The sequence below is a fragment of the Cnephaeus nilssonii genome (genome assembly GCF_951640355.1).
Source record: "Cnephaeus nilssonii genome assembly, chromosome: 20".
Taxonomy (NCBI): Eukaryota; Metazoa; Chordata; class Mammalia; order Chiroptera; family Vespertilionidae; genus Cnephaeus; species Cnephaeus nilssonii.
In genome coordinates, this window is record NC_137091.1 from 31654322 (window position 1) to 31669767 (window position 15446).

The following is a 15446-nucleotide window of genomic DNA, read 5'->3' on the forward strand; positions in this document are numbered from 1 at the left end:
TTCAATGTCCCCTTTGAGAGGTAGACCGGATTCTCCCTCTGCTCCTTGCCTCCCTCCAAGTTGTCACCAGTGAGCATGTTATCAGGGGCTCTGGCCACCTTGTTCGGCCTCCAGGGGGCTGTGTCAGTGAGTGAGTGAGATGGATCAACCCTCTCCAGGGGAGTCACCCCCGGGCACAGTCCTACTCCCAATATTCGGTGCTGAAGGAAAGAACATGAAGGCCACCAGCAGTAATTATAATTCTGATCATTTTTTCTTTAAAAACAAACAAATGCCCCACCCCACAAGAAAAACAGAACTCCCTACCCCAACCAGCCAAGTGTTACAGGTTAGCCATTAACACGAGAAGAGAAAGACATTGAAGCCGCGCACATCATTACAAGGCGGAGGTCTTCCGCCGGGCCAATGACAATGTCACAGTGACAGCACTGCCGTGGCGGGGACACCGACAGGGACACAAAGACAGCAGCAACATGCCGGAGAAGCCAGGCTGAACTGGACCTGCAAATAAATAAACATGGCGCCGACAGCAGTCTTACGTTAATGAGACCTTAGGACAAACTCGAACAGCAGAACACCTGAACAAATGCTAGCTGGTTACGCCAGGGTTTGGTTAAAAAAACTAACTCTCACAAATGTGAACGCTCGGGACACGTGTCAGTAGAGTGGTCAGAAAGAGCGGAGTCTCTGCCTTCCCAGATGCCAATGCGGCAGGGCCCGGGGTATCTGCAGCAAGCACCTCCGGATGCAGCCCTGACGTCCCTACCTCCCCAGGTGCGTCCCTGGGCGACACAGGACAGGAATCACAGAAGGGACCCCCAAGCCACCCTCAGCAGAGGTCCCAGCCCAGTCGCTGGGGAGAGCAACACTTTAGAACTGCTTTGACCTCTCATTGCCCCCTCTAGCCCTCACCTCCATGTGGAAAGGGAACCCTGGGGCCCCAGTCTACCCCTGCAGGGGTGACTTGCCTCAATTGCCCATGACACACTGGGGGTTCCCACCCATTTGCAGGCTGCTGAAGCAGATCACTGTAGGGAGGCCACCCTGGTCTGGACAGGACCGTCTGGTTTCCCATATCCTGCAAGGCCCTATCTACCCTCACAGCATCCGAAGTGCCCCCTGGAGCCCAGGTGGGTGGCAGCAGGCTGGATGGGCCATTCGAAGCTGAGCAATGAGGCCTGATGCCCGAGGGCTCAGTTCAACCTCCCCCTGGGAGAAGGTGAGTGGTCAGAGGCCAAGGCAGAGCCCCAGCACCTACGACGGGGCCTGGCGGACCTGACCTTGGCTGATGGTGCTTCCCAGGATGGCCTCCTGGACAGAGTGACAGCTCAGGAAAGCCAGCCTCAGCTGCCTCCCTCGGGAAACCACCACAGGAGCCACAAGGACAGGCCTGCTAGCAGCCTCTCTGGAGAGGAGGGCAGGCCTGCTGTGGTGCGAGTCAGATCCCCGGAGTTGGGCGGCCTCAGGAGCAGGTGCAGAGTTGGGGCACTGAGGAAGGCTTGGCTGTCCTCTGCTGACTGGAATCGAGTGTGGAACAGGCCATGTCGGTGGCAGGAGGGGATGATGGCGCCCCGGCCAGGAGCTGGAAGCCAGTCCCAGACAGCCCCTTGGGGTTGCCATCCAGCCATGGAGGCCAATTCTGCGGACCCTGGGAGGGGCTGCCTTGGGGACCGGAACGAGAAGCCCATCAGGGGTCCTGGCATCTGCCTTCCTGTCACATCTCTTTCCAGGCCTCAAGCCTGGTGCTTTGTCTGAGAGAACTAGAGCTGGCTCCCAAACGGGATGCAGCACAGGGCAGGAGGCCCTCTCCACGGGAGATGCCCAGGCCTCCTGCCTTTGTGCCTTTGCTCAGGCTGCCATGCAAGGCAGGAAGCACAAAGGCAGGAGCCCACGGCATCCTGAATGACGAGGTCTAGCCCAGAAACCGGCCCTGCTCTGCCGGTCCTGGCGGGACCTCTAGGATCATCCAGATGCCCATGACCTCTCCCCGGAGCTCCACCCAAACACCAGGCACAGGAACTGGCTCTTTGTGTGGAGCTGGGGCTGGTATCAGACTCCCCTCAAGTCCTTTGCTCTCCAACAAACCTCTCCAAAGACGGCCGTTTCACCAAGACTTTCTCTTCTTTTTAGGGGTCAGGGAGGGAGGGATCGACCTCAGGTCTTTAAGGCAGAGACATAAGCCCAAGGTTAGTTTCCCCAATGTCACTACATCTACTAACAACAACAAAAAAAAAAAACTAAGGAAGCCAAGCACACATCTGTCAGTGCAAATCTGAGGCAGAGTCTCGGTAGCTTATTGGCAGCTGGAGTGTTAGGCTCTCAGAATCCCTCCTCCCGCCTGAAGCTGGTGCTGGGGGTCACACCCAGCGACAGGACCTGGTCCCTGAGGCACATCACGCTGCTGGCAGTGTTCAGGGACAAGAGTCTCCCTAACTGCCCTCCCCTATTTCTTTAAAAAATAAAACTTGACCCCAAAATTTAAGTTAAAAAAATAGTACAAAATAAGGAGAAAAAAAAACCCCACAAATAAACAAAGGTGGGAAAGGACAAGGGCCCAACATGGCAAAAGGTCCGCGGTTGGTCAGAAGGCGCAGCTTCTTCTCCGTTCAACCTTCGTGCCTCGCACTCTTGAGGAGGTATCGATAGAAGTTCGTCTTCCGGGACTAAATTCGTACCAGTTTTCACAGTGGCCCTGGCACCTGACCTGGTGGAGGGACGGTGCGGGGCACTCAGCTGAGCTGCCTGGATGATGGAACGGGTCGCTTTTTAGGTGGGTGAGTTGTTTTAAAATGATCTTCGTGTATTTTCCATCCGCCAGCTTCCCGGCTCCTCTCTCTAGGTCTCCTGGGGGACCACTTGCAAGAGCTTCTGGCAAAGGACTGTCGTGGAAACTGCAGGGGAGGGGAGAGCAGAGTTACTCGGAGGTCGTGCTAGCATGTGCCTGGGGCCAGGGGCACCAGCGAGTGCCGAGAGCTGCAGGTCACCCGGCCTCATGACACCAGACCCCCAAGGTTGCAAGAGAAGCCAGAAACCCAGAACTTTATGTAAAACGTCCCGATCTGAAAATGTGTACACCGGGCTCAAGGGGCTCCCTCCTGGTGGGCACCAGCCTTCACTTCCGGTTGGCCGCAGAGGAACGCCTGATTCTTCCAGTGACTTTGTGAGTCACCCTGGGGGTGTGGCCAAGGAACTTGGCAACAGGTTGAGCACTGGCCCTGCCCACCACCCTGTCTCAGAACCCTGGGGTCATGGCAGCAACAATGGGATAATAAGTCCCAATGCTGAAGGCCCTTCCCGAGTGTCCACACCTGGGCCACCGCCTGGCAGACAACCAGGGGCAGAATCAAGGCTGCCCCCTACTGCCAGATGACAGCCACATGCCTGCAGTCCACAGAGGGAGTGGGGCAGGCAGGTGTGTGCCAGGGCCCCAGATGAACACTCTGTGGGGGGTGAAATCAGGACACAGGGCCCGCGTTAGGGCCTGGTGTGCTCTGCAAGATGACCAGTGGGGAGTCGAGCCTGGGCTGGAGGCTAAGGCCTGCTGGAAATGACTGACGGTGTTTCACATGTTCAGATCGGGTTTGTTTCCCATAAAGTCACAGGGCAAGTAGCAATCAGAATCTGGAGAGCCACCAGGACATGGTGATTGGGGTGCAGGCTTGCAACCACCAGTGAGTGTTGCCAGGAGCCGGCCATGTTAAAGCGGCCTCAGTACGGGCTCCTCAACGTGCTGGTTAGCGGGCGCTGTGACCACAGTGCGGAGACCCTGCTTTCTCCGCCGCTGCCTTTCTGGGTCAGCCTTGTGTTTAGGCTGGCGACAGCCCTGGGGTTTCGTTACTTGGCAAAAGCGGCCTGGTTTTCTGGAATCCCTTGTTCTGAGATTAGCTGTGCCAAGCTGAGCGTCTTATCCCTGAAGGACGTGGGCCAGACGTCACCGCTAGACACGCCAAGTGCCTGAACGCCTGGCTAAGGGATTAGAGGAGACAGCAGACAGCCTGCTGGGGCGGGGCGCTGGTGGACCCGCAGGGAGGAGAGCGGCCCCGGCTGTCGGGCTGCACTGAGGAGATACTCACAAATGCCCTGGAGGAGCCACTTGGGCTTGTTTTGCCACCAGACCCCGAGGAAGTAGACCGGCAGGCCGCTGAGGATTATGGCAAAGCCGATGCCACACTCCATGGGGGTCTTCCAGAAGGAGACGGCGATCAGGAACAGGCAGGCCAGGATGAAGAACACGGGGAGTGCCAGGTTCACCTGGGGACAGAGGGCGGAGCGATGGGCATCTGTTGCTCCCTTCCCACACCTCCCACGTCCTGTCATCAGTCCTGTCCACTCCGCTGAAAGTGCTGCGTCCCCACTGCCCTCCCGACCTCGATGGAGTCATCCCCCCGATCAGGCCCACTTAGACTCTCCCATGGGACCCCCAGAGCACACCCTGTGCCTCCTGCTCCAAGCCCATTCCTCCCACCTGGTCCAAGAACGGCTCCGACCTCCCAGGGCCGTCACTCGGGCCTGTCTCCCTCTTCAGCATTTACCAGTCTGACCTGCCGGCTGGAGACTCTGGAGACCTGAAACCTTCCCCTGTTCTCCGTTTCCTCAGCACAAGGCGCCAGGCAGTAATTACCCAAAGCGCAGACGGGGCCGACAGTAAACGCAAACAACCCTCGAGGCTTCCCAAGGTCAGGGGATGTGGACCTTGCTGGTTCCCACATCACAGGGCAGAAACCCTGGCCCAGCACCCGCCCACTAATGTCACCCAAGGTGGGGGCACTTCTGGGAAGACCCTGGCACCCACTAATAAGTGAGGGGCATCTGCCTTCTCATTGAGCCTTTGTGCGGAGGCTGACTGCGGTCTGCACAGCCGCGGGCAGACCAGCCACGGAGGCGCCCCCGGCCCGGCCCGCTGGCTCCAAGGACCATGTCCTGCTTTTGCATCTGAGTGGGCTTGTCTACACACAGACTTGGCCATCTGCCCACACGCTGCAGATGAAGGGCAAGCGAGGGTCCCACCTGGTCAGCCCACACTGCGTGCCCCTCCCCAGCCCAGGTTAACAGTGAAACAAAGCCCCACCATGTGCCCAGGATAACATGGAGGTAGAACCTACCACGTGCCCAGGATAACATGGAGGTAGAACCCGCCATGTGCCTAGGATAACGTGGAGGTAGAACCCACCATGTGCCCAGGATAGCGTGGGGATGGAGCCCACCACAGTAGGGAGCAAGGTGCTCAGGGCACTAAAGTTGCTCTGGTACCCACAAAACTCTTCAAGGAGGGGAAGCGGGCCCTGCTGGCCTCTGTGGGACTGCTGGGTGGGGAGACAAGGATGTGGCCCATGGACAGGTGTCTCTAGGCCAAAAGCCACTAGGAACTGGACAAGGGACAAGAGCCAGTGGCCACCATGAGTTCCTCCCTCTCCTTCCCCGATATGCTCACAGCGACGTGCTCACTGGGCTTCTCCAGCAGAAGCGTGGCTTCACTGGCCCCGTTTTTTGAGAAACAAGGTCACCCTTGGGCAGCTGTCCCCGAGGAGAGGTGCATTCACCTTAGGCCAGGCCCAGCTGGCCCCTCAGGCAGTCTAATGCTAAAACTCCTCCATTCAATGAGGCAGAGCTGGTCTTGGCAGTGTCTACACCCTACGGGCTCAGATGTCACCTCCCACCCACCCCAAATGGTCTCCCCCTCACACCCTTGGTGGCACCCTCTGAACACACGTGGCCCCTACATCTCTGCCCACATGCCATCTTCTCAGCCATCCTGGTCAGCTGCCCCCCGGCCAGTTAGGCCCTCACCCTGCTCATCACCTGCCCACTGGGCACTTAGGTTTCTTATTTACTGCTTCTCCCTCATTAGAATATAAGCTCTAGGAGGGCAGGGATTGGGAGGGTATCTATTTTGTATTTTGATGAACCCTAGAACCTGGATCGCCCCCTTGACAGGTACTCAAAAGGTTCCCAAGAAACAGCCATCAGCTGAGTTAATCACCCTCCACACTTGCTGAGCTTGGAGCAGTCCCACGTTTACCTGGGCTGACTCGCGCACCAGTCCCTCTACAGGAGGCATCCTGACCCCTGGTTCAGAGGGGAGATGGCAACTCCAAGAGGGATGGTGGTTTGCCCAGGCCCAGGCCGGGAGGGGCAGAACCAAGAGGCTGTGCAGAGCTGGCTCCTCACACAGGCTGCCAGGGACACCTGGACCCCGTTTCTCCAGCTCTTGGGTGTGCGCCAGACCTGGGCCACCCACAGCGGCTGGGCCCTCACCTTGATGGGCCGCTCCAGCTCGGGCTTCTTGTATCGGAGCCACAGCATCCCGATGATGGCCAGGGCCACACACAGCCAGTTGAAGAAGCTGAAGAAGTTGATGACGGAGAAGATGTCGTTGGAGAAGGCGTATAGCAGGGTCATGAGGCACTGCAAGCAGAGAGAGGGGGCAGCGTGAGCCAGGAACAGGACGGCCGGAGGATGGAGGCCACCGGTGCTGCGATACGGCCGTCTGCAAGGGCTGACGGCACTTGGGCACTCTTGCTTTAAAGGGAGACCTAGTTTGAGCAACACACGAGTTCTCAGAAAGCAAAGGCCCCCCTGAGAGCGGGAAGGGAACCAAGGCCTAAACCCTGTACTCACTGCAGTGTTACTTGTAGAAGCAATGACTGGGAACCAACTAAGTACCCATCACGGAGCTCCTCCAGGCCCCCAGACCACTGGGCACCCACAGGAGTTTCAAAACTGAGCCCGGGCTCTGCATGGTTTCAAACGTGTCCCGGGACCATCGCGAGGTGGAGCTCAGCCCTCTCTCCTTGAGTTGGGCTATACATACTGACTCCCTCCTAACAAACAGAACGAGACAGAAATGACAAGTGTGGTCCCCGAGGCTAGGTCATAGAAACAGGGGCGCTTTCTCCTGGCTCTTCCTCTTGGCTCCCTCGCCCTGGGGCAGCCAACTACCTTGTGGTGGGGACACTCATGCAGCCCTCTGGACAAGCCCACGTCCTGAGGAACCGAGGCCTCATGCTCACAGCCACGTGAGGGGCCATCCTGGAAGCGGCTCCTCCAGCCCTGGCCGAGCCTTCAGATGGGACGCAGCCCGACCACCATCTTGTTACCACCTCACGAAGGACCCTGAACCAGGGCCACCCAGCTAAGCTGCCCGGAGTTCCTGACTCACGGAAACCAAGAGACAGTGAATGCTTTCCGTTTCAGCCACTAAGTTTTGGGTGATTTGTTACAGAGCAATAGAGAACTAATAAGATGTTAGGCAAGCTGAAGGGAAGCGTACACGATGTGATCTCACTGAAAATCGCACGTCTGTGAACATGCCTCAGAGGTCCAGAGGCACGGAGCACGCAAAGCCGCCTGTGAACCGTGGCTCCCTGGGAGAGCAGAGCTTCTGCTCCACAGATGCTGGACTGTGTGAAGTTTTTTTTTTATAACTACCGTGTATTATTTTTGGAATTAAAAACTTAAACCAGTGCCCTTTGTTGTTCAGTAGAGCAGGCAGCCAAGGGCACAACACAAGGAAACACTCTGCTAACTTATCTGCATCTCAGTCTCCGCCTGGGTCTGCTGTCCGTTGACACCAGGCCAAGGTGGGAGGGTGTCCTGCAGATGGACCTGCAGCCTCACCCCTGGCCCAAGGAACACCCCAATCTTGCACTTTAACCCACTTGCAATCCTCCCGGGGAAGGAGGGCATCGGACGGTGCTGCCAGCTTACCGTGAACAGGAGGGAGGGCATGGGCGTCAGGAGCTGCGGGTGGATCATGGAGAGTACGGAGGGCAGATGGCCCTCCCTGGACCCCACAAAGAACAGCCTGTGGACAGAAAAGCAGGTGGTCGGCCTCATCACCGAGCACCCCAGCAGGGGCCTCTTGGTCTCCCTGACCCACTCAGCTGGCAATGGGGAGCTCAGAGGCTTGCTCACCTGCAGCCCCCTCCCCCTGGGCAACGAACCCATGAGTCTACAAGGACATAGCAGTTGTGTCACTTCTGGGCAGGGGAGAGTCCCTGGTTCCTTTACTTCTGTATTACATGGATGTTTATATATTACTCAATATAACAGACAGACACAACCTTAAAAGCTCACGTTAAAAAGCAGCATGCAGCACTGGCCCCCAGCTCAGCCTCCCTTCCGGTCCTGCCCCAGCTCTCCCAGAGCCGAGTGTGGGAGCGTGGTCCTGGGGGGCTCACCTGGAGGACGTGAAGAGGGACCCGTTGACGGAGCCGAAGCAGGACAGGCCCACAAAGACGGGGATGATCCAGGACATGACGCCCAGGTGGTAGTTCCCGAAGTCCTAGACAGATGCCGCACATGAGTGAGCCCGGGCCCGATGCCCAGCACGCAGCCCAGCCTGGCCCAGCCCCAGCCCACTTGTCTGCACGCGTCCCGCACACCCCTCACGAGGATTCTGCACACGTGATCCCTGGGGTCTGGATGTGAAGGCTGTCCCAGGGACAGAGTCCTCTTTAGAACAACACTGGTGCCTATTCCTCATCCCCACACACTGGCACCTCTCGCCCTGGCATCACACCAGGTTGCCCAGGTACCTGGCCTTGCCCCTGTCCATGTCTGCTCTGCGAGGGAACATGGCTTTGTCTCTGGCTGGGTCCCCATGGCCCGACCCAGAGCAAGGATGTATTCAGAAGGTGGAATGGGTGGGTGCGGACCCTCACCTGCTGAAGTTGCAGGTGAGGACACTGTGGGAAGGGAGCCTACAGGGTCCCGCGGGACGTTCAAAAGCCCGCTCATAACACTTAGGCCCCACTGTGATGTGGGAGGCTGACAAGCGCTCTGCTGCTGCCAGCATGGGGCCTGGGGATGCTGCTCTCCCTGCGGGTGGATGATCCAGGACATGACGCCCGTGTCCAGAATGCCCAGCAGAGACGGCTCAGGATGCACATGAGCAGTGGGTGGGAGAAAGCCACCCAGCCTTTCATCCCTGTGCTTGGGCTCAGGCCTCACTTACAAGGACTGGACCTTCCATATCACCATAATCTTCCCCCCCCACCCCCCCGCCCTCGGAATTGACTTTAAAACTGACTGAGGCCCAGCCCCCTGCACTTTCTGGCTTGGCAGAGCACAGCTCAACCCCTCCACACAGGAGAGTGGTTTGCAGACCAGGGGCCTGGTCTGCTCCACATCACAGGCTCAGGGCCGCAGGGCTGGGCCGCGGTCTCTCGGCAACCTGCGCAAACACTGGCAGGTGGCATCTTACCACGGCCACGGCCTCTGACGACAGCATCTGCTCAGTAGACAGTGTGGTGAAGTAGGCCAGGTTCGTCAGCACGTACACCAGGGTGACGATGGGGAGGGAGATAATGATGGCCAGGGGCAGGTTTCTGGAAGGAACAAAAGGGCACATCATCAAAGTGCAGCTCCTGGCGGAACCAGCCCCGACGGCTCTCTAACACACAGTCTGGTCCTGAGCCTCACTGTGTGGGGGAGGTGTGACAGAGAGCCTGTTGCCAGCACCGGTCCCTGGCACTGGTAACCAGCTGGAAGCTGGCGCCTGGGTTGGGCAGCTATGTGAACCTGGGTTAGTGACTCGACCCCGGTCTCAGCTCCCCATCTGTCAAATGGGCACTCCTGCTTATTCTAAGGGGAAATCTTGTTCAAGGTCACCCAGTGCCACCCCATCCCGGCTTGATCCTAACCCAGGGCCCCTCCCGAAAGGCCCTGCACTGCTTTCATCTGAGACCGGGCTGGGCCCACGGATGACTTCTTGGGCTGAACCGACTTCTTCCTTCTCTCACATGAAAATAACAACAAAAATGTCTGTGTTCACACATGTACCTGTAGGGGTTGATCATCTCCTCTGTGACAAGATTCAAGTAATTCCTAGAAGTTAGAGAGCAGAGTTTAACTATACATTCCTCCCAGAGTCCTGGGGAAAAGAACAGATTCCTGGGGGAGCCCCACCACCTGGGGCCCCTCTAGTGAGCAGCTGGGGCAAGACCCCAATCCTGCTCCCTTGGGAAAATCCTAAGCCCTGCAGGCCTGTCCCCTCAATGGGCCCTGTCCTCTCTCTGACCCGCCTTCCAGCACCTTCACCACCTGCCTGCCCACCACACGGCAGCCATTCTTGTGGCCCAGTATAATCTGGCTGGAGAGTGGGGCCCAGCGGGGACCCAGCAGGAAGGAAAGTGTGTGTGTGTGTGTGTGTAGGGGCGGGGCGGGGGGAAGGAGGGGAAGCTGTAGGCAGGCACTCCGCTCCTGGCGAGGAGGAGGCTGAGAACCACCAGGCCCAGCCTTTTGAGCTCAAAGGCTTCTCTCCTCAGCGAAGGCTTATCTACAGGACCACCTTCCCAGGAGCCGGACACGGGAGAAAAGCACAGGCTGCGCGCTGTCCTCCGGGCTTCGTCCGGATGCGTCGGGTTCGAGCAGCTCTGAGAGGCTCTCCTGACACTCTCTAAAACTGCCCGGGGGGTGGCTGAGAGAGTCAGATTTCTGGACACCTCAGGGTCTGCTCCGTGTGCCCCCAAGGCCCAGGGAACCAGACATCCTGAAACGTACCATCCCCCATAGGCAAAGAGGCCGCTGTACAACGCCAACACGATGTTCCCCACGTTCAGTTTGGTGCCTTCAAATGAGGACTTGGGATCCAGATTGGACACATTACCTGGCAAAGGCCAAACAGACAGAAAGGTATGCTGTTTTAGAGAGTGCTGCACAGGGGTCATGCGCAAGTTCCAGAATGTTCCTGGAGCAAATTACAGTAACAAATAAAAATACTGGGGTGAAAGCTTTCCACTGTTACAAATTAAATGCACCTGCTGAGCCACAGACGCACGCATTCCTGACTCGCCCCGGCAAGGTGAGCATGATCTTGCCGTGACGTGGAGGAATGTAGCCTTCAAGGGGCCCCTAGTCCATCCGAGGGGGACGGCAGTCCAGGCAGATGCAGGGAAACGTCAGGAGGGAGGGCTGACCAGTCCTGGTCACCTCAGAGCGTGGTCCCTGCAGACCCAGTGACCTGAGCTGCAGGTCAGGGGGACTTGGGTTTGAGCTTCACTCCAGCCCTTAGTGCCCAGAGAATCAAGAGCTGCTAAGCCCAAACCAGGCTTCTCGTGTGTGCGATGGAACTCTTGAATGCCACCTCCTCATGGCGCTGTGCACACAAAAAGACCCGAAAACGACTTAGACCCTGGAACATGGCAGGGACTGAGCTGAACAAGAGGACAGTGTGGGCCAATGGTGCCAGGAAACTCGCTTCCCAGGACAGTGCAATGTGAGCACCTTCTAGACAGGGGTGTGTGTGGTTGGGCGGGCGGGGGGTGAGGGTGGGGGTGGAGTGGCGGGGAGCAGATTTCAGCCTGGGTCCTCAATCCAGATCAACAAAGCACTTGGCTCTTGGACATATGGGGGTGGGGTCTGGACAGCTCAGTCCACTTCTCTGCTGATCATTTCTACCTGTAATGGGCAGGACCCCACATTCCATGGCACTGTGGTCTCACTGTTTTGGGGCACATGGACACACAAACCCATGTAATCTGCGTCATGGCTCAACGAGGTCCACGTGTGAGTTTCTCAGGGCTGCCCTAGCAGGTGACCACAAGACCCTGGGGCTCAAACAGAGGCTTCTCTTTCGGTTCTGGAGACCAGACGTCCAAAATCCAGGTGTACCAGAGCCACGCTCCCTCGTCCAAAATCCAGGCGTACCAGAGCCACGCTCCCTCGGAGGCTCTGGGGAGGATCCTCCCTGCCTCTGCCAGCTCCCAGGGGCGCCAGGCCTCCTTGGCTTGTGGCTGTATCACTTCAGGCTCCGCCTTTTCCCTCACCCGGCCTCCTTGTGCATCCTCGCCCATCTCTTATCAGGATACTTGTTGGATTTAGAGCCCACCCTAATCTAGGGTGGTCTCATCTTAATCTTTACTTTGATTACACCTGAGTATTTTCCACATAAAGGCACATTCACAGGTTCCAGGGGACATGTGTTTCGGGGGTCACCATTCAGCCCAGTACAGTAGGCACTGTGAAATGTGGGTGCCTCAGAAAGGTCCCTGGCTGCTCGGAAAGTTTCTGGCCCTTTCTGAGTCCCAGTTATATCATCTATAAAATGGTCCAGGAGCGCTTAGGCCTGGAAAGACTCACTCTGTGAGGAGGGGCCAGCCCATCAGCCGGTGCCGACAGACACATGCCAGGAGTCAGGTGGCTGGCTCTCCACTCTCCACTGATGAGGGTCACCTGGCCCATGGGTTTTTAGTGCCTGCCTCCCCTGGCTTCCACCTCCCAGGAGGGCTTCCAACAACACCAAAGGCGCCAATGGGATCGGAGGCCCCAGGTTGCCTCCTGCCCACTGACGCTGAGGGAGCAAGTTGAACTCTTGGTCAGGTGCAGACTGTTAGTTTGGGAACTGTTTCTAATCAAGTCCTGTGGCTTCACATGTGAGGGTCTGTGTGTCTGTGTCCCCATCCTGCTGAGAAGCACTCGCTGCCCAGGTCCCACTGGGCCAAGGCCCCAGGGGTGCTACGTGAGTCAATGTCACCACTGCCCAGTGGGTCAGCAGGTTCCTGGTGGGGCAAAGGGGTGAGGGGAGCCCATGGGGGCTCAAGGCCTCCAAGGGAGCCTATGCCTTCCATGAGGGTGACAGCCTCAGTCACCCTGAAACAGGACGCGGTGACAGCATGTGAGGTTTGCAAAGGGACCTGTGAAAGGGAGGTTCCGTAAAACCTGTCATTTATCTAATTGAAGCCTGTACTTCAAAGCAGCACTGATTTCCTGTGGCAAACACTGCAGGGCGGGGGAGGGGGGGGGGGCGGCTGTCTAAGGGTCCATCTTACCCTGGACACTGAATTCTGTCCCGGAGCTTATTTGTCTCAGCCCTACAGGTATGCTCAGGACTTTAATCTCCTGCTGACGTGGGGTATGAGCCTGGGATCCACAAGCTCCCCTCACCCTGCCCACGAGGCCATGGTCTTGTGACCAGAACAGGCTCCAGGGTAGTTGGCACCTCATCCCTTGAACTGCCTGCACATGATCTGTCTTGGAGGCCTGGTCCCAGGACTGTTTGGTCCCAGGGTGGTCAGCAGGCCTGGGCAGCACTGCCTGGCCCCAGGTGATCAGCAGACCAGGTGTGTGGTGCAGTGCTTGGAGCCAGCTCAGGGCATGGCGCCCTTCAAGAGCACCTCAGGAGAGCTCCCCTGTGCTCCCTCCCTCCGGTGCTCTCCCTGTGGAATGTGCGTTCCTTTGCGCCTGCAGAGTCCTGCCTGTCCCAGGGCCTTGCCCACATACTTCTGTGGGGAGGGAAGATGAGCATCTGTCCTCTAGTCAGGGAAATGGGGGTCAGGCCTCCTGCCCAGAGGTGTGGGAACCTGCTGGCATGCTCTGGGATCCTGAGGACAGTGCCTGTGAATGCCCAGCCAGGTGACGGGCCTCCCCTCTGGGCACTGCATGCATGAGCCAGAGGCCACGCCACCCCAGGATGCTACAGGTGCCCCTAGAGCCTGGAGGAGCTGCCCAGGGCTGCTCCTGTTAGCCTAGATCTCCAATAGATTACATATCCCACCCCCCATTCCCAACAGGGTGCTGCTGCGTCAGGTTCTTATAACTATTTCTGCAACACTTAAGGTCTTTCATGATCAAGGTTCCTTACAAGTATGCAAGCTTGCCTTGAATTTAAAATTTTCCCAGCAATCTGCCCCACTTTCCTATTAGGATAGACTTTTATACCTCCTTTCAGATGAGATATTTCTTTTCCCATATGCTGGAATACAGATTTTGGTGCAATTGTGAAAGGTGGCCCCCACCTCAAAGACGATCCTGAATTAGTACCACTGCGTGTGTGAGCACGCACGTGCGCGTGCACATACACGAATGCGTGTGCTGGAGACGCGGCTGCACGGGTATGGCCGCCACACTTGCTAAAGATAAAATTCAAGGCTTGAAATGCAGCCTGGGGCTTTCAGGTATGGACTGAATGTTTTCAGCCCTGAGGCCTGGGTGGCTTCAATGTTTTCATCAAGGGATTATCAGCTCAGTTCTGACAGGTAAATGCAGACATCTCCCTGAGCCAGTCATGCTGAGGACTAGACTTCCTGCTGTGCAATGGTATTTCCCAGGACTTACAGCTCGGATTTTGCAGCCTCTGAAACCCCAGGTAAATAAATACTACTAGCGGCTCCAACCAACGCAGATGGAAGCAGCTCACTGGGCTGTACCTGGGGCCTCAGCCAGGCCCCTCCCAACCAGCCCATGATGCTTCCATTCCTAGGACAGGCATGGCCGGGGTTAACCTGCCAGGACCTCCCTCAGTTGTCCACGGCCTCACTCCCAAAGCCCTTGGAGGAAAGCAGATGTCCAGCACCTCCAGTCCCTACAACCTTGAGCTTGGCCAGCAGACCTCCCCCTTCTCTCCCGGCATGGGGTAGGGTGGGTGGGAGGAGGGCTGGCAAAGCTCAGTCAAGGATTCAGCTAGTTTGGACCCCAATCAACCTGCTACAAGTTCCCGAGCTGGCCTCTGCCCTGTCACTTCACTGTCCCCCACCTCGCACAGGCACAGTGCACCGCACTGAGGACCAGGGACGGAGGGGGAATGATCTGAGAGTGCACTGCTGCCCCGAGGCAGAGCTCCTGGGTTTGCTCAGCCTGTCTCTGCTGGATTCTGGCCCAAACCAGAGACCCACAGCTCTACCAGGCACCTGACCAACTGCTGGCTGAGCATGCTGCCCCCTCTCACTGGGCGCCACGGAGAGGGCGCCAGGTCTGCTGGCTCCACTCGGCACTGGGCCCGGCCCCCCATGGGGCTGGCACAGCCAGGAGCTCAGGGATGATGGCTCAGGAGTAGAGGCTCTGCCTGCTCTCGCCTTCGGGCCTGAGGAGTGCCTGCCTGTTTCTAGGGGAGCAAGAAGCAAGTGAGGCAGTCAGACCTCCATTTAAGGATGTGCATTAGCAGCTGCTCTACATCCAGTGCCCCCCCCCCCCCCCCCCCCACACACACACAGAGGAGAGACCGGAGATGACACCTTCTCAGAGGGAGGGCAGACTCTGGACTCTATACAGCGGTTTTCAACTGCCCACCCACCCCAGCAACCAGGGCACATGCAGTGACGTGTGGAGACACTGGGGACTGTCACGCTGAGACCCCACTCTAGATGACGCTGGGCAGATGCCTGGCCCATGGGCCACCACTCCCCAAGCCAGAGCAGATCCAGTAACTGTTCCCAGTTGTCTCTCATGAACCCCAAACTGGGGCGTAATCTTTGTTTCCACACAGAGCTCCAGGCATAGTCAGACACAGATGAATGACTCATAGTTCCCCCACTTGAGCTCTAGCCTCACGGCCCCCCCTCCTGCTGTCAACTGGGAAGGCAGGGACAGGAGCAGTGCAGGACCTCCCGCAGGGACCAGGGGCATAGGGGTATGGGAACCCCAGGACCCCACAGTATGATGCTGATGGCTCCTGTCACACTACGGAGTCCCCTGTGCCACCACCTCTTTTCTGGGGGCTCTTCTGCAAC

The 15446-nt window shown here is 57.8% G+C and overlaps 1 protein-coding gene across 1 annotated transcript in view; it reads right to left on the reverse strand.

The window, feature by feature from the left end:
- Positions 1 to 231: 231 nt before the first annotated feature.
- Positions 232 to 15446, reverse strand: part of SLC7A5 (solute carrier family 7 member 5) — a 36628-nt gene continuing 21413 nt past the window's right edge. The window contains exons 3-10 of the mRNA XM_079799974.1: positions 10504 to 10609; positions 9784 to 9828; positions 9206 to 9329; positions 8181 to 8284; positions 7708 to 7804; positions 6256 to 6405; positions 4074 to 4251; positions 232 to 2891 (exon numbers count right to left, since the gene is read on the reverse strand). Coding sequence (XP_079656100.1) covers positions 2836 to 2891; positions 4074 to 4251; positions 6256 to 6405; positions 7708 to 7804; positions 8181 to 8284; positions 9206 to 9329; positions 9784 to 9828; positions 10504 to 10609 — 860 coding nt within the window. The 3' untranslated portion in view covers positions 232 to 2835. The remainder of the gene's footprint in view (positions 2892 to 4073; positions 4252 to 6255; positions 6406 to 7707; positions 7805 to 8180; positions 8285 to 9205; positions 9330 to 9783; positions 9829 to 10503; positions 10610 to 15446) is intronic.